Source organism: Symphodus melops (assembly GCF_947650265.1).
Source record: "Symphodus melops genome assembly, chromosome: 11".
Classification (NCBI taxonomy): Eukaryota; Metazoa; Chordata; class Actinopteri; order Labriformes; family Labridae; genus Symphodus; species Symphodus melops.
Window position 1 is genome coordinate 21,448,848 of NC_136701.1, and position 17,864 is coordinate 21,466,711.

The 17,864-nt window shown below is 41.2% G+C and overlaps 1 protein-coding gene across 3 annotated transcripts; it reads right to left on the reverse strand.

Moving 5' to 3' along the window:
* Positions 1-159: 159 nt before the first annotated feature.
* On the reverse strand, positions 160-16,553 carry abcg4a (ATP-binding cassette, sub-family G (WHITE), member 4a). Of its 3 annotated transcripts, XM_079355084.1 has the most exons (16): positions 15,952-16,553; positions 15,772-15,859; positions 13,938-14,175; positions 7,772-7,889; positions 7,525-7,657; positions 7,378-7,428; positions 6,722-6,867; positions 6,501-6,624; positions 6,191-6,305; positions 5,952-6,091; positions 4,369-4,467; positions 4,092-4,260; positions 3,905-4,005; positions 3,668-3,826; positions 3,151-3,269; positions 160-3,001 (listed from the first exon to the last, which is right to left on the reverse strand). In XM_079355084.1, the coding sequence occupies exons 3-16, from the start codon at positions 14,164-14,166 to the stop codon at positions 2,776-2,778; spliced, it is 1,929 nt and encodes a 642-aa protein (XP_079211210.1). In that variant the 5' UTR covers positions 14,167-14,175; positions 15,772-15,859; positions 15,952-16,553; the 3' UTR covers positions 160-2,775. The 3 variants fall into 3 exon arrangements, with proteins under 3 accessions (XP_079211210.1, XP_079211211.1, XP_079211209.1); XM_079355085.1 differs by lacking the exon at positions 15,772-15,859; XM_079355083.1 differs by having other exon boundaries at positions 15,772-16,553.
* Between the last annotated feature and the right edge of the window lie 1,311 nt (positions 16,554-17,864).

The window sequence follows — 17,864 nt, forward strand, 5'->3', positions numbered from 1 at the left end:
AGCTCTTTTCAAAACACCCGCACAAGTCTGCGTACGACATAACATCCCTGCGAAGAGCACGTCCCATTTGTGTCGTCTTTGTTACCACAGGCCTTTAGACCTCAGGCCAACACTTTCCCTTGACTTGTTAATGACTTCAGCCCTGCCTGTTATCTCTCCTTTGTTCTGGAGTTGGAGCTGTTTCTTTCCTGCAGTAAACAGCACATTTGTCTTTAAACCAAAATATGTCATACTTGAAGACCTTCTACCAGCTCATGGCTTTTGACATCATTTGCACAATGCTCAAAACACAACAGCATATTCTTCACATATTTGTTTTTTTTTTTTTTACGTTTCCCTTTTTTTCATGTGAACCAGATATCTCGACCGAGTCTGGATTAGAGCAGCCTGAGAAATGACCTTTAAAATCCAATTTAATCCTTTAGATGGTTCTTAGAAGCAATAATAGGACACAACAAAAACAAAAAGACACACACATATGGAGTCACATTTTCTTTTCATGATATGGGTCTCATAGATAGAAAGTACCTTTAGATGGTTATTGCACATAATAAACTGTGAGGAACAAAAAGACTCAAATGAAATTCTTAATACAACACATATATAAAGTGACCGATGCAGCAACAGTGGGAGGTATAGCGATGAAACATCACAATGTGGACTATTGCTATTAATGAAAGAATCCAAACACCTACAGCTGCACCCTTCTCTTTCACATGAAGCACATCAGAACCGATCGGCTCTCTTATTCAGCCTGTTCTTATTGACGCCGCCAATCCTCACATACACTTTAATACATTGGGTTGAATGTCTCTCTTTGCTGTCTTTCAAGCAGCATGTTCCTCACACTTCTTTGCTACCTCACTTCCTGATCCCTTCATTTTTATCGACACATCCGATTCCAGAAATTCCAAAAATGTTCAGCAGAAAGCAGAGGATTTGCATCTCCTCAAACATGGCTGGATACGTACATTTGCACGAGGAAATAAAATCGTTATGCTTTACTCTGAAATTTAATATTTCAGTAATTTCATTCCTTAAATGAACATGCAACATTCGGTTGCTGTTTTCCCGTTATACTTGCAACAGCACTCATCACATAGATATATAAAAATAAAATGAAATACATGTAAATAAGAATAAACATACATTGAAAAGTGCAAATGTACATTTGTTTACAGCATGGCATATTCACTGTACAATCATTGGTTATATACTCACATTATTTTATGTATTATAATAAGGATTACTAAGTAGCATAGTTTGAGTAAGAAATATTTCATAGCAAGTCTATTTGAAAATATTTGCATTGTCCTGTGACAAGGAGAGGCTCTTCTTAACATTGTCAGGGGGAGTGTGTGTGTATATGTGTGCGTGTGTGTGTGTCTGTGTCTGTGTCTGTGTCTGTGTCTGTAGGCTTTATGTACTTGTGTGTGTGTGTGTGTGTGTGAAAGTGTACATTGCAATAAGGAGTACTGTCTGTGCAAACAACAAAGCAGAGGAAACTGAAATCATTCTAGATCAGAGGCACAAAAACTGCCCAGCCTGCAATTCAAGTATCTAGCATTGATTCGGACAACACACATCTGTCAGACATCAGCAAAGCAGAAGGAAAGAGAAGGAGAGGAAAGAGGGACACTTCATTTTGCAGCTCAGACAGGAGGCAGCTAAAGAGTGGAAACAAGCAGTTCAAAGAAATGGGTCAAAAGAGAGACACCATTTTGACAGACACTTTTTTCCCCCCTAATAGATCAGGCTATTGCACCTCACTGGAAACACCTTCCTCATGTCGACCAGGTATGAAGACAGCTCTCTGCATCAGGCCGGAAACAGCAGTCATGCTTACTTTCACATTTTGCTCCGAATGACTGAAAAAGTTGGTGCAGACAAAGTTGTTTATCAAGGAGCAAAGTGCCTGCTCACAGGGTGAACTCATAACAGTCTTTGTATGAGGCACTCTGCTTGACTTGACCCTTTTACAAATGTTTGATCCAGGTTCAAACCAACAGCAAGGTAGGGCAGAAGACCTGCAAAAAATGATGCTTACCATTTATGGAAAGCATAGATAGTCATTCCCTGGCAGTTGGTTTGTTTTGTTTTCCATATGAAAAGCCATCATTTCAAGGATTCCTGATGGTATAATCCTGCAGGAGAGCGAGAAACTTAACAAAGGTTTTCTGGTGCTGACTGTTTCCGGTTGTTTTCTAGAGAGAAAAAAAGAGGGTGTCCATGTTGAAATCTTGCCCCTTTGGCATCTTGATGGATGGGTTACTTGTATGGAGAAGCTACACACTTCTGCACCAGGATGGTAATAATGGCTTCTCCAACAGCTGGATGCTTTGGCTCATGATTCAAGTAGCACTTTCATGGCCGAACCCACATTTTTCCAGTCTTTAAGAAACATGCTTTCATTAATTTGTTGGGTATTCTGTGTATGTGAGGTGCAGATTAACAATATTTTAGAAGGGTAATGGAAATCTGAAAAATACTATCTTTTGGCAGACAACCATGAATGGATATGAGCAGTACAGCAATCTGCAGTCTGGACCATCTTCTGTCTTTATTAACAAACCATTTTAGAGTTGATATCATACTGTACTGTTTGAGCGATGCTGCAGCACAACTTTCTGATGAATTTCCGTGCTGGACTTGTGTTTGTCTTTGAACGTGTTTGTGAAGTAGAGACAAAAAAAAAAGAGACTAAATGATTGCTTCAATCTCAAACCGCCAGAATATAGGCAAGCATTCAAGTCTGCTGCTACTGGACCTCTTGACTTAACGCTCTGACTTAACTTTGTAGCGCAGAACCAGGTAGGTAGCAAGTCTGAGGACCAAGAAGAAGATCCCCAGCACTATGAAGTCCATGTACAGCTTTGCATCCTCCACATCCAGCAGCTGCAGGACCTCCTCCGGCTTTTGGAACTTACACACCTGGCCGGGACACTCTAACTCTGACCGGTTCATCCCGTAGATGGAGAGTATCACTCCCTCAAAGCCGTACCTGAAAGAAAGCATTATTTTAGAATATGAAACCTCAGGGTAATACAAAGGAAAATATTTCTAATAGATTCCAGGCACAAAGACTGAAAGCAAACAACGAGTTATTGCACTGTCATAGAAAGATGAACGGCATGAAGTAGCTCCACGTACCTGACATAGGAAACATAGGAGCTCCACTGTAAGTATTTAGGAATGGTGTCAAAGTTGACAAAGAAGCCAGAGAAGAGGAGTACAGGTATGGCTGTGACCGGACCCACAAAGGTTGCAACCTGAGGATAAAATAAAATGTTCATTTTTTAAACTGTCAACCACTGCAAACAGACTTCCCTCACTGCAATGTCCAGAATTCATAAATGCGCAAATATTTTCTTCATTAAAGGTAAAACTGATTGACATTCACAATGTGCCCATCAATGGCTTCCATTTTATATAGCAACAGAATCTGGCTTGTATGTACACAGCTCAAATAAATTCGACTTCTTTCGTGTAGATCTCTGCCCTTTCACCATTCTCTGCTCAAAAGCAAATCGTACATGTAAGAGTGGCCTAATGTCTGTGACCAGTGCAACATGTCAGTGCCTGTTGCATGGGCCATTATGGCTTCATTTTTGTTCAGGAGGAGGAAGTCCATCTTTATATACAGGCAGTAGTTTTCAGGTGTGCCTACCTGCAGAGATGTGGATGCAGCTCCTATAAGAAGGCCTAGGGATTGGGCTACCAGTGCCGTGGATGTGGACAAGGCCATAAAGAGCAAGAAACGAGCTGCTTCTGGAGGCTGATCAGTCATCCAGTACACTATACTACAGTAAATGATGGGACAGAGCACCTGCAAAAGAGATTTGAGAGTGAAACATATGCTGCACGATTCTCCAAACCATTGTTTGCTCCATCGTTTCAACATTACCTGGAACGGTATATCCGCCATAGTTTTGGCCAGGTAATAGGCCTTCAGGCTGTACCAGTAGTTGAGATGTTCTCTCATAAACACACACATCTCGAGAGGAACTGTGGAACAACAGCAGCGTTAAAAGACTTTCCACTTCATCCAGTTAAACAACAAATCAATGTTTCCAGTGTCTCGGTACACTTACAGGTCAGGACGGTGGGCATTAGTGCGGCAAACATGAGGAACAACATGGAGAAAAAGAGGAAGCCAGTGTTGTTGAAGACCTTACTGGCATCATTTCCAATGTTGAGATAAAGCAAGCCGATAAGAACCCCGATACACAAATGGGACATCACCCTAAGGTGGGTCAGCACCTGGAAAACACACAAAACAAACTCTACTCAGAATCCCTTCAGTCATGTAAGAATATTCAGTTTAACCTTTTACATTCTGTGTTAGTGCAGGAATAGTATTTATTTTACCGTGTCCCTGCATATTGTGATGAAGGTTCTCTTGAAGAGGATGCAGAACTGTGTGAATGAACTCGTGGCAAAGCTATGTTTCTCAAGAGTTCCTGTGTCCTGTGGAAAAAAGACAGAGAGGGCGGGGAGTTAGTGATTTAACAAATACGGACACAAGACAAAAGTAAAAAAGAAAAAAGAGCGAGAGATAAATCACAGCGAAATTCTGACATAATGCACGACCCCTTGGCACATCCTCCAAAACTTGCTATTCAGAATCTTAAAGGCCAGATGCAGGAATGAATGTTGACAGCAGTTCAGCCTGGACTGAGGGACCCATAACCTTCTCCCAGAAAAGCTGAAACTCTGAGTGAAGAATGTGGGTCGGATCCGAAGCTATTTTCTTTTCCTGTCTGAAAACAGGCTGCTCATAGAGTTCGTAGAGACAGGTATTTTTAACTTCTATGATTCTCTACAGATACTGAAAAGACGAGCGATCAAAGCAGCCTGTTACGTCATATCTATCCAAATAGAGATGGTGCTGCTAAAAATGAATGTAATTGGAAATGACCTGAGTGGCAATGTGCTTATTATGTTTTCTATTAAATAAATGTATATATCTCTTAGGTTAATTAACTTTCTCTTGTTCTGTTTCTTTTCTTAATGCACTTTTGTTTAAAATGGTCAAAACGACACATTTTGGGATTGTTTTTTTTTTTCTTTCTTGGAGCCAAGAAAGATCCAAATGCCCCTCACTAAAGAAACCGTTTCCCCTTCTCCTAACAATGTAACAATGCCAACACTGTCTGCAACAAACTCCTGATGACAATAATGGCAGGTGTAAGTACACAAAAAAGCTGAATGTCCACACCAAAGGTCATCATATAATCAGATCTTAAAACATGAGGAGGCATGTACAATGTCTGTCTATAAGAAGTGAAAACACAGTAATGTCTTTGTCTGTGGTAAAAGTTAGTGGCTGATGTATGCAAAGAATGAAATAAGGAAGAAACAAGAAAGGGCAACAGAGAGAATCAATAACCTGATCAAATGTTTAAAGGAGTGAAGCTGCAGAGAGCTTTTAGTGGTTTAGATTTACAGTTTTAGCATTTAGCCGATGCTCTTATCAAAAACAACTTATGAGGCTGAGAAAGAGCGATGGAGAGGAAGCTGAGACGGGCTGAGGAGACAGATCGATGGAGTCGAGGAGAGGAGGAAGCTTTTGGGGAAGAACAGGTAGTCCCACTGACAGGCTGAAGGGTTTTTTTGTTTTTAAGTAACTCAATCTACTGGGTGTAAAAGCTTATTTGAACTACTTAAATAAAGCTGTAAGATGGAAGAAACTAAACGCTACTTTATTCTATCTAATTAAGAGTTTAAGAATCATTTCTATCAGACAGAGGTTTTTTATATACTTTCTAAGAAAAGAGTCATTTATCACAACAAGCCACAAAATGATATTGATGAATTCTGATGCAGTTTCCTATTATTGAGCAAAGCTTTGAGGTAAGTGAAAGCGTTCTGTGGCTGTAACATTTTTCCATTAATATAAGGATATACTGTGTAAGTATAAAGGAGGTTTAATCGATTCTGGTATCACTCACACTGTGACATTGAGAGGGACAGGAGGAGTCACTTTTGTCCTTGGAGTTCTTCTTGCCCTCCTCAGAGCACAGACCCCCCTGGACCGCCTCGAACAGCACTGGATTCAGATCCCCATACTCTCCTGACGCCACCTCAATTACTACAAACACAGAATAAATGCTGATGAGAACAGAAACACACACACACACACACACACACACATGAATTCATTGTAGCTGAAGGTGTTTTTGTATCTTACTGAAGTCAGCAGGATTGTGATATGTGGGACAGTGGAGGCCCAGGTTCTTCAGATACGGGATGAGGTAAGGGACGGTGCCCTTGTATATGCACTGACCCTGACTGAGGATGTACAGCTGGTGCAGGGACACAGGAACAAAGTCACCAACATAGTTTCCAACACACTGACTGAAATGAAGAACTGACATAACAACGGCCTTTTATCGACTGCTGTGCTGCTCGCCGGCTGGACAAAATGCATCACGCTAACCTGTAGCCTGGTCAGAGCAGCAGCTAATGGAAGGCCAGACATGTCAAGCACTCAACTTTACCTTATCAAACATCTCAAACAGCTTGGCACTGGGCTGATGGATGGTGCAGATGATTGTCCGTCCGCCCTGAGCCAGAGACTTCATGAGGGAGACGACCTGGAAGCAGGACGCGCTGTCCAGACCACTGGGAAGGGATGCAAGACGGGCCAAAAAAATCAGTCAGATATTACATTTTATCTGTATTAACTACTCAGATTCCAATTAGACGGGTAATCACTAACCTAGTTGGCTCATCAAAGAACATGACAGGAGGATTGTTGACCAGCTCAAGGGCTATGGCCAGTCTTTTACACTGACCTCCAGAGAGACAGTTGGTGCGTGTCTGAGCACACTCCTGGAGACCCAGAGCAGTCAGGATCTCATCCACCTGACAACACAAACAAAGCTAAGTGAGCACATAACTACCTTTGCATGCACGCTCTGCAGAAATGTCAGGAACATTCAGGGCAAACTGCCCCTGTCGTTCCCTTGCATCAACATTGTCATAATATCAACAAAATAACAAAGAAGAAAATACTTGTGAACTGGCTGTTTGGATCTATATAGGGCAGTTTTTTAGAGTCAGTCATCTCTCAACTAGAAGGCCGGGGGTTTAAACTCCAGCTCCTGCAGCCACACGTGCAATGTGTCCTTGGGCAAGACATTTACCCCCAAGTTGCTACCCAGCTTTGCCAGCGGTGTATGAATGAGACTAATTACTTCTGATGGTCACTTTAAATATAGTAGCAACCCGCCTGGCCTCAGAGTCCATTTACCATTTAGCTAAAAGTATTTAAGTGAATGAAATATTTAAATACTGTCGAAGCATGGAAATCTCTAAATGGAGATGTATTTCTGTCGCCAGAAAAGCTGATGCAATCAATTCATTCAGACTTACAAGTTCCTTCTTAACCTGCACACTCTCGCTCAGCTTCAGATTGGCAGAAACCTAGAAGACAGAATGCAGTAGAGTAAGATATTATCGATCATAAAGATTTAATGAGGCATGAAGAGGGTTTTTTTATTTTTTGTCAGATGACCTCACCATCATGGCCTCCCTCACAGTGAGGTGTGGCAGCAGCATGTCATCCTGCATGATGTAGCAGGACATCTTCCTGAAAGTCCTCAGGTCCCTCGGTCGACCGTTCACCATAATCTGTCCCTTCATGCCCGTCTCTCTTTTAACCCACAGAAAAAAAGAGGTTTTCAGCCATTTCCAAACACTGAAATGATTTCAAGCACAGATAAGAGAGATAATAATCTGCACAACCCCATCAAATCCCTAATCTCACCTGTACCCTGCCAGAATATTCATCAGAGTGGATTTCCCGGCTCCCGAAGGCCCCATGATGCCAATCAGCTCTCTGCTGTTGAAACTTCCAGACAGACACTTGAGGAGTGCTTTGTAACCTGAAAAAAAAAGGCGGGGAAAACATATTTACACGAGTGTTATTGGTCTGTAATTTTACTATATTTTACCAAATGCCTCCCAAAAATGTTTAATGTACTCTGCTGCAAAACAATATGATTATCAAAGACAAAAATGGTTCTTTACAAGAATAAACAAATATTCGATATTCTGTTTGTCTTTGCCTGGTTACCATTTTGAAATGGTCTATGTGCTTGATCAGTCTTTTAATGCACCAGACTGAACCTTTAAACTCGGTTCACTGATTCTTAAAGTGGATGATGGTTATGTAGATAGCAAGCTCCCAAAGGGAAAGCCACAAGCGACTCAGTCTGAAGAGCAGCAATCCCAGACAGCTAGCAGTCTGGCAAATATTCTGTGACAAATAAAAATCATCAGTATTTGCAGGCTACAAAGACTAAAGCAATTATCTAAAAGCAACTTACAAAAACTGCTGGAGAAGAGGAACAGACGAAGAAGTGAACGCTTTAATCAACGTCTGGGTTAAAAAAGGATTCAAGGTGAAGCTGTCTGGAAAAAATAAAACCCTGAAGGATTTCGAGGACTGTAGGAGAGCAGCAGAACACTGAAGTTAAAAACTTAAACTAAAAGAAAATGTATGCATACAGAGAGATTTATGATCAGGACACCCTCAATGACACCAACAGAACGACGACAGGCATGCCTTTCCTGCACTGGGTTTAAAAAGGATCATATGGTTTATGAAGCCAAAAGCATTTATTAACCTCTGCAGGACTTGAAGCTAAATGAAAACCTCATATAGTGGGTAAAAAGGGCTATAAGAAGCCTGCCTCGATCTCTACTCACAAAATTCTCAACTGTCTGCAGGGGTGTCACAAGCTCTGTAATTAGGGTCTCAGCAGAGCTGCTAGTCCCCTCAAACCCTCACTAGTCCTTCCCACACACAAACACTATTACATCAGAAAGTCTCATCTCAGACAGCCAAGCAGCCTGCTGTCAGTGAAGCGGCCCTGCTCCGGCATGTGGTGCATACTGATGATCTAACACACTGCTGTAGGTCGCCCTTAATAATGGTCTTATCTGTGTAAGGCTGCAGGAACATCCAGATCACCCAGTCTCATGGGAGCTATAAGTCTATCACATCAATGTCTGCTCATGACACCACAAAGACATACAGACTCCACAGCTTGTGACAATGTATACAGTGATCCCAGAATGTATTCACACCCAAACTCAAAGTATTCACAGGCATGGTTTAGGTGGGGTATAAAGATTCCTCAAACTGAAGCCTCTTACAGAAATGCATTGTCAAACCAGTTGCAAAATAGCGTGAGTTCAGTCAGTAAGACTATAATTGCCTTCACAATCGGGTTCTCATTCATCCCTTTTTGCAAGCTTACTCACGCTTCCGCTGTCATTCTCGAGCTGTCATTCTCGAGCTGTCATTTTTGGGCTGTCATTGGTTAATCAGCTGTCTCATCAGTTGTACTGATCTTTCCAATCGCATAGTGTTCCTCCCTCATTTTCAACCTACCTGCTCCCCTTTTACATACGATTCTTTCTCTGCCTTAGTTCCTTAATGCTGATGTTTTTGTGCATCCCTCCACCTCCCCATCGTCGCCTGCAGTCATCAGCTTCACCACCACCAGTGTCTGGACTTCATGGTTGGATTTATTCTGTTGATTTTAAGAATTGTCATTCTCCAAACACATCAACCACCCCATAGAGTCCAAGTGCCAGTGGCAATTTTAGAGTCTGTCGGGGCCTTCAGCAGAATTTCCTTGGGGGCCCCTCCAACCAGCAAATAACTCTTCATTTCTCCGTGCCAACTTGCAGAGCATGTAGTGGGAGAGCTGAAAAAGGGGGCCACCTCAGAGAGCTTTCCTAATGTCAATGCAAAATGCGAACATTTTGATTTTGAGTCACTGCTTTGGTTCAAAATTTGTCAGCCCTTGCACCAAGCACCAAAGTATTACTGTCAAGTCACATTTCCATGTTATTCATAGTATCTTAATTCACTAGTCTCTCCTGATTGAAATGTTTCACTTATGTATATATGGAGATGCTTTCTTCTTTGCACACTCAGTGTTTGTTTCATGACATGCTTACCTATATAAATGCTTTATTAATCTAATCTTAAAGGATATTTACAGAAGGACTACATTACCCTATACTTAACTTGATATAGCCTGGCCGTGGTAGTAGTATATTGAAAAGATTAATTGTGTCACAGCAACATATCTTCTGTGACATTGTTTGAATAATATTAGTTTAACAAGATACTGCCATTTTTTTATTACATATATTCCTCGTCCAACAAGCCTGGGGCCTATACAATAAACTGTAAATATTGAGGGGCCTACATTTTCTACATTGTAGTTAAACCACAGGCTGTTTGGCTAATAGCAGCTAACGTAGCTCTAGCAGCTAACCTCAAGGAGAAAAGAGGACCACGCTTTAAGTTCGCTGGTGGTAAGCTCACAAAAGCAGATATTTATATTAATATTTTTTCCAGACTTGCAGTACTCTACCTTAAGCTGACATCTCTTGAGGGAATTTATCAGACTTCAGGCTCCCTAAAGCCACAATAGCCTCTGAGTTTTTCTAAAGTAACCAAGTCCCACAAAGCTACAACTACACCTGCTAGGCCCAGGGCTACAAAATGTTTTTAAGGTAAACGAATGTCAAAAACGCTCTAAGTAATTTTGTACAATCTGCAACATTGTACACAGAAATATAACACAGAGGCACACTTATTCTTTACTTATTCACTTATTTTATAACTAATTAAAACTAATTCTGCCCCTCATGAGTTGCAAAGTTTATTTTTTTCAAATCTAGCCATCCAAATAAAATCAAGGTTGGAATTGAAAGATAAACTGTAATAGAGGAGTTGTTCAAATTATTCACTTTAGAAAAAAAACAAACACTAAATGCTATTTACAACTTTAATTATGTAAAGTGTTTAAAAGTATCAGGAATAACTGAAATATTGAAAGGGACATACTCAATGCAGGAAAAATGGCCGTCTAACTGTTGTTACTAAGGCTACTATTTAATCAAATTATTATTATTCATACATTCATGTAGGCCCAAGCACAGTTTTACATTCATTATGTAGTTATGGTGGAACTGATTTATAAGGTCGTTTGGTCCTGCAGCAAATGATTTATGTCATTATGGATTCATTTTTGAATTTCCCTCAGGATCAATAGTATCTATCTAATCTGCCATATACTGTATATCCTTGGTTTCTCTATTGATGGTTCACAATTTAAGAGACAAACACCCATCACAGCCACAAATTTCAGCTTTAGAAAATATATTGAAATATTAAAAGTGTATGGACCATGACATGACAATTAAAATACTTGTCAGTTAAACATTGAAATTAACTAGAAAAATGTATCAAGCTTTACATATGAAGTGAAAGTAGAGTTGAAGTACTAGTTGGCCTGAGATAATAAAACTAAAAAATCCTCAAAATACCTCAAACTTGTACTTATTTATGTTTATGTGAAACGAACCACAGACTAAGAAGCACATGCATGTAATGGTATCTATTGTTACCACTTTCCTCTTGCTAACAAAGTCAGATCATCGATGCAGATATGCAGTTAACAGTAGATGACAAATTGAAATGCAGAAATCACCCTGAGGCACGGCAACATTTCCCCTCTGTCCCTCCCTCTCTCCTCTCTTTCTGTGTTTCCCCTTCAATGGCTGGTCTCACATTTCACCTGGAGAATACTTCACAACGGGAGGAGAATACCCTCCACACTGAAAGCAGGTCACAGCATCCTAACAGGGATCAATGGCACGTATAATACAACCTACAATAAGACCTTGCAGGGAGAAGGCAGATAGCTTATCAACAAACCTGCCTGGACTATTTGAGACCAAAAAAAACCCCCGCTGTTTTTTGTTCTCGTTTTCAAACAGCCATTTTAGGAATAATGTGGTGTGTGACAATAATTCAAAGACTAAAACACATCCTTTAAAAATGAGATCAAGGGTTCAACTTGTGGTTGATTCTGCAAGTCATCCATTCTCTTCCTCTCTTCTCTGTACGAGCTGTCATACAACTCAGCAGAGACAAATACAAGGATGTGCCATAAGCTATGTAAAAAGATGGACTATATGACAGTTACCCCAAAATGAAGCTAAAACATTTGGAACTTTCTCCACCTCCTACATGCTAACAGAGGGGACATGAGTCATGATATAAAATCAAAAGGACCTCAAATAGATTTTTTCTTAAACATGGTTTCTGTCCTTTCATGCATTCATGCTAAACTTTTAACTTGTTATTTGATGCTATTACAAGGCTTAGCATGAATGCATGACTCATAGCTCTATTGACAAATGAGGCACCTGCAGCGTTGTGGTCAGGATAGAGGATGAACATCAAGAGAAAATGTAAAGAATACTAACACAGGAGTAAATGAACTTTTCTTAACCCAGAGTGTCCGCTTCAACACAGGATTCTGTTATGCGGTGGACTGTACTGTCCTAAGGGGCCTCTGCTGTTTTAATAGGTAAGCTAAATGTGTGTTTTGTTCAGCGAGAGATGCAGAAACCTCACCAGAGTAAACTGAACAACTCTAGATCCGAGTGACCTCACCAGCGCAATATGTCAGCGCCCGTCGTGTGGCGTATTTAGCCTTCACCTTTGTACAATGGGAGGAGGTGTTGACGTGTTGTCCATCTTTATATCCAGCCAGTGACTAACAAACGGTGAGATCATGGGTTGAGCTCATTGTTCATGTTGTACATCATCCTTTCTCCTCCTCTCTATCCACAAGCTGTATAATAATTACAAATAATTCAGCAGAAGCGATATAAAAGGATGTATTTACCAAAATGAATTTATCTGTGACTCCAAAAGCATACAGCAGAACAACAGCCTTAAGCTCACTCTTATTACACCTGTTTTGTTTTTTAGAGCTTTGATCAGGCAGACAGGCACTGCAGAGAATCAGCTCTCTGCTAAGCTTACTAAATGAGACATACACATACTGACAAGCCCCTCTGAATAAACTACAGCATGGGTCAAATACATGGCGAGTCGCTGATATTAAAGCTGGGTGTGGCTTGTTGCTTTATGTGAGTGGCAGAGGTTATTGGAGAGGCAGTAAAGCAGGATGTTGGTGCTGTATAAAACAGGGGGATTCGCCAAGATTGAAAAGTGAGTAGAATGCAAAGCATTGTCTTCATGAAAGACACGACTTAATTAGTAAAAGCTGAGACACTTCCTGTTCACACAACGTCGGCCTGATGAGCTGAGGCGCCCAGAGACAACACAAACAAGAGCACAAACCCCAGTTTGATTTGATGAGGGAAAACGTGCATCATCAGCGCTCAAACAAAAGCACTTTAATGATCACTGCTCCCTCGCTGTTCCTTTGTGTGTGTGTGTGTGTGTGTGTGTGTGTTTTTTTTACACTATTGATACATACAGGAACTACATACAGGCCTCTCTCACACACCTAGCAGGCTTTCAATATGCACATCAATTTTCCACAAGACTAAAATAACACAGTCCAACCGGCAATGCATCATTTATGAACTCTATATGTTGAGAATGTATAAACAAAGGATTCCTCTGAAGAATTACTGAATCCTTTTAGCAGATATTACTAATTATTGGAAGATTGTTCATCTGAAGGTTGGTAAGTTTAAGGCTGTTCATCATTCATCAGAAGATCAATCCTGCCTTGCTGCCACCGCCTGCCATCAGACAACAACAGGGAAAAGAGGAAAGCAGTGTGCCAACCTGTGAGTGTAAATTATTTACGTCGTCTAAACTCTGCTGAGCACAGCAAGGCTCACAGCCACACTGCCTGCTTCAACATGGAGGGAGTCTGCAAGTGTGTGAGGACTGGGCAGGGCTACACGTGTCAGAACAACAGAGCAAAGCAGAAGAGACTGAGGAAACAATATTTTTCTGAACTGTCACAAAATGCCTCTCTGGTAATATTCTGTGCTCGAGGTATTGATCGGTATGGGTGGTGCTCGCCTGCTCATCCATCATGTTTACTACAGTACGTGATCTTTGCGTGCAGTACCTCTCCTCCTCCACCAGGGACCCTCGCGGATGGTGTAAGAGAGCTCGTTGAACTCCAGGTCGACAGCAGAGCGGCGTGGAAGGTGTGAGAAGCGCTGGGCCTCGGTGATGTGGTTCTCCACTTTCTTCAGGTGGACGAGCAGTGGCGCCTCCTGAGGAGCTCCACCGGGGAGTTTAGTCTCCTCCATGGGGATGCTGACGGAGCCCGGCTCCAGGGTCCTCTCAGCCATAATGAATGGCTGCAAAGGAGGACACACAACACTGTTTCTTTTAACTGTTAATACCACTGCATTACTTCAAACGAAAAAGGGGCAGTCAGACATTATGTTATCATTCTCATACAGCAAAACCTTTAACCTCATGACACTGTGGCCTACATGCAACTACCATGAGCTAACCTAAAATAAAATGGCAGGCTGCGCAGATGTGTGGACACAAAGGTGCTTCTGTAAAATGATTTTAGGAAGACTGAAGACATTATCTTAAAACTAGGTATTGCACTTGATCTGATTACAGATCTATCTCCTGGAGGGGCTGCTTGAGAGGAACGAGAGTCTGCATGTGAAGAGTCGAGGTCTGGTTTCAGTCCTGCAGCACCCTTACTGCTGATCCACATAAATTGCCTCCTAAACTGAAGTGTTGGTAAAAGCTTGTGAAGCTGCTGCTGATCCATAAGCTTTACATTTATCTGAAACACATTGTTTCACCCATAACATCAGCAGACTGAAGATGTCAGGATATCTTCAGAGTCATGTTACAGTCTAATTCATGGGGTCAAAGTCAGCAGCGATTTACCAAAACAATACCCCAGCACTTATACATTAAGAGGATTATGTGCATCATTTAAATGAGTCTCTTAAACTGGCCTATTTAATAATATAGTCTAGTTTTGGATAAAGAGTCATAAAATCATCAGCTAAATGTTTGAGGGCTATATGGTCATGTTTGAGGAAAATGATAGAAACAACAGATTGTAAAAAAACAAACAAACAGAGTATGTCTTAAAAGGTTTCCATCAAGTGGAATTACCTGATAACATTCAGTGATCTGATTATTTAATTAAGTACCATTTAACAGAACAGGTTCATTCTCACTGAATTAGGCCAAAATATTCCCTAAAATTGCTTGACAGTTTGAACCTCTGAATTTCAGACGTAAACAACACATGAGGGAGCACACATTTACACCAATGTGTGTAAGCTGAACTGTCCAATCAAATCTCAGAATCAAACATGTAAAGCAAACCTGTGGAACTCTCTGGTCACTGTTCTGTGTCCATGACCTATACTCTGCATGTCGTAAAATACCTTCATGAGAAGAGGAGCAGTGAAGAAAATTGACTGTGACTTCTATTGACCACTATACCATTAGTGAATTTCCATTACCAGCCTGCATTTAAAGCTCTGTAAAAAAAAAAAAAACCCTGACAGGCTTTAATGGCCTCTTAGTCCGATGAAGGACTCCATGTTCTGTCATGTGCGGCCCAAAAGCCAGAACACGTGAGCACACGGACACACAGGACAGTTAAAGTCTGCTACAGGGCTCAAATATGGTTATTACATGTGTTTGATAGTGATGCAGAGGTTTTATGCTCTGCAGTGGCTCTCAATGAGGATGAGGAGGCTCCAAGCTCTTTTAAAAGCACCTGTTAACGACAAAACTGATGAAGATGAAACCATGACACACAGTGCAGGCTGGAAATGGTGAGTGTGGGAAAAAAAAAAGTGACTTCTTTCATAAGGTGGATGAGTCATAAATGAGCCTGTTCTGAGTTCACACACAGTCAGCCTACTGTGTTGCACAGGTACATGCACGCACGCGCTCATTGCACATACTTCTTGTTGTGTGTTGAGATGAGCAGGTGAGCAGGTCTGCCCTGGTTTCTCCTCTCTGGGTCAGAGTAACAGTGCTCAAATGTTGCCTCTGGTTAAAACAACACAATTCCTCCACATCAGAAGGTCCCACAAACCCAGTCCCAACCTGTGCAAGAAAAACAACAACAACAATATGCTCACTGTGCGCCACAGTCCAGGAGAAATCCGCTAAGATGCATTCAAGGATCGAGCTGTGTTCCTCTTATCAATATGTCTCGGGGTGCGGCGCACATCGTCCCGCATCCACTACAGCAACTCCTAAGATTAAAATCATGTCCGGCCTCAAACTAATGACTGCATCCAGAAGCATCGTCAGGGGATCAGGACTCCTGTCATGGTTTGCTTTTTCCTATACGATTGTCCTTACATCCATCCGTCTTGTGCGCGTACACTCCGGATACTCGCACACATCCTCAGCAGCACCGATGATTACAATGACAATCTTCAGTGTCCGACATCAAGAGTTAAACAAAAAACAGGCGAGCAGTGCTGCAGATGCTTCAGCAGCAGTTCGGTGTAGCAGCAGCAGCAGCAGCAGCAGCAGCAGCCGTGATCCTCTTACCGGTTTGGTGCGTCTGTGTGGTATACGCACGCCGGTCTGGGATGCAGGGCGTTGCTGGCAGGATGCTACTCAAGGAAAAAAAAATACAGTTTTGGCTTTGATCGCTTACTCCTATAATCCAAATCCCGTCCTCATGTTTTGGAATGAATTAAATTTCAGAAAAAAAGAAAAGGGATAGCCTATTTTGTAAAGGCAGTGTAATAGTTGATCAAAGACACATTTTACATCTCTGTAAAGACATTTTAATGATGTGGTGATTAAAGGCTACAGCCACTGACTAAAGTTCAAATTACATCTCAGTTGATGAATACTAGTCCAATCAGATTGACTGATAGAACACGTTTCATTAAATTCGATGCCTATTCAAACCCTTTAATACATAGGTATTTCATTTCCCTTTTCCTTGACTGCATAGGCTGCTGTCCCATAATCATTTGGGAACAATGAGGCCATACAAGCTTGGGTATGTGTTAATTTTTTTTCTTTCAATTTCTCACATTGCCTCTTCATAGGCTACCGATAATCGTTGCCGGCTCCATCTCTGTTGTCATGTAAACATGTAAAAGGTTTTTGGTGATATTTTCACTGTCTCTTTAAAGGCCGCACCTGCGCAGCTGCCTGGTGCTGATGCTGCAGTGCCCGGGTTATTTTCGGTAAAACCGCCGGGGTTACTCGCGTTCAAGCGGGCCCTACATGCCTTACATCACCCCTGAGAGGAAACCGAGACCATTTATAGCCAATCGCACCTGCCTCTTAATCAGACTAAATTAAAACGAGCACTCGTGTCGCAGCATGAGCATTCATTCCGCACAGAAACCCATCTCTCTCTCTCTCTCTCTCTGTCCGTTCCTCTGTTATCAGTCTGCCTATTGATGTTCATGTTTTCAATCTGGATCCTTCCTCTAGACACAAACATGGAGGCAAATCTAAATCTGGATCCATTACCCTGATTGCAATGCTGCAAATTAGCAACTACATGTATTTGATGCCAAACATACAGGGGGTTCTTCTTCTCATTATAATATTATTTTCAATGTTTCTCAGCTTAAACAGATACCGACACAAATAACATTTAAACATCTTTTATATTTTATGAATATAGGCTAATTGAATGCACATCTTTTCTAGTCTGTCCTAGTATTCCATTTATGCAGCATACATTCATACTCTTCATATCTCTAAAATTTCTCCACGTGTATCGGCATACATTGATCATTGATTTTTCTTTCCACAACTAAATGCATTGGAATAATATATTTATTATGAATACTTTTCTTTTTAAAACATTATTGTCAGAAAATATGTCCCTTACATTTTGTCATCTTTCACTTAATTGTCCTCCTCCCTGTCTTTTACTGTAAGCTGTTTTGATAAAAGCTGAACACATCTTTGGTGTGAAGAAGACAAGCCATCTCCCAAATTTAAACTAAATCATTGTGTTTCCAGTGAATGTGTGGCAAGGCCATTTTCAGGCTTCATTTCTAAGACTGCT

Bases quoted from the DNA above. Each gene is read 5' to 3' on its own strand.
- abcg4a (XM_079355085.1), bottom strand. From the start codon at position 14,166: ATGGCTGAGAGGACCCTGGAGCCGGGCTCCGTCAGCATCCCCATGGAG. The intron at 6,868-7,377 runs GTAAGTCTGAAT...TTGTGTTGTCAG, and splicing joins TGCAGGTTAAGAAGGAACTT to GTGGATGAGATCCTGACTGC. The intron at 4,006-4,091 runs GTAAGTGTACCG...GTTGTTCCACAG, and splicing joins AATGCCCACCGTCCTGACCT to TTCCTCTCGAGATGTGTGTG.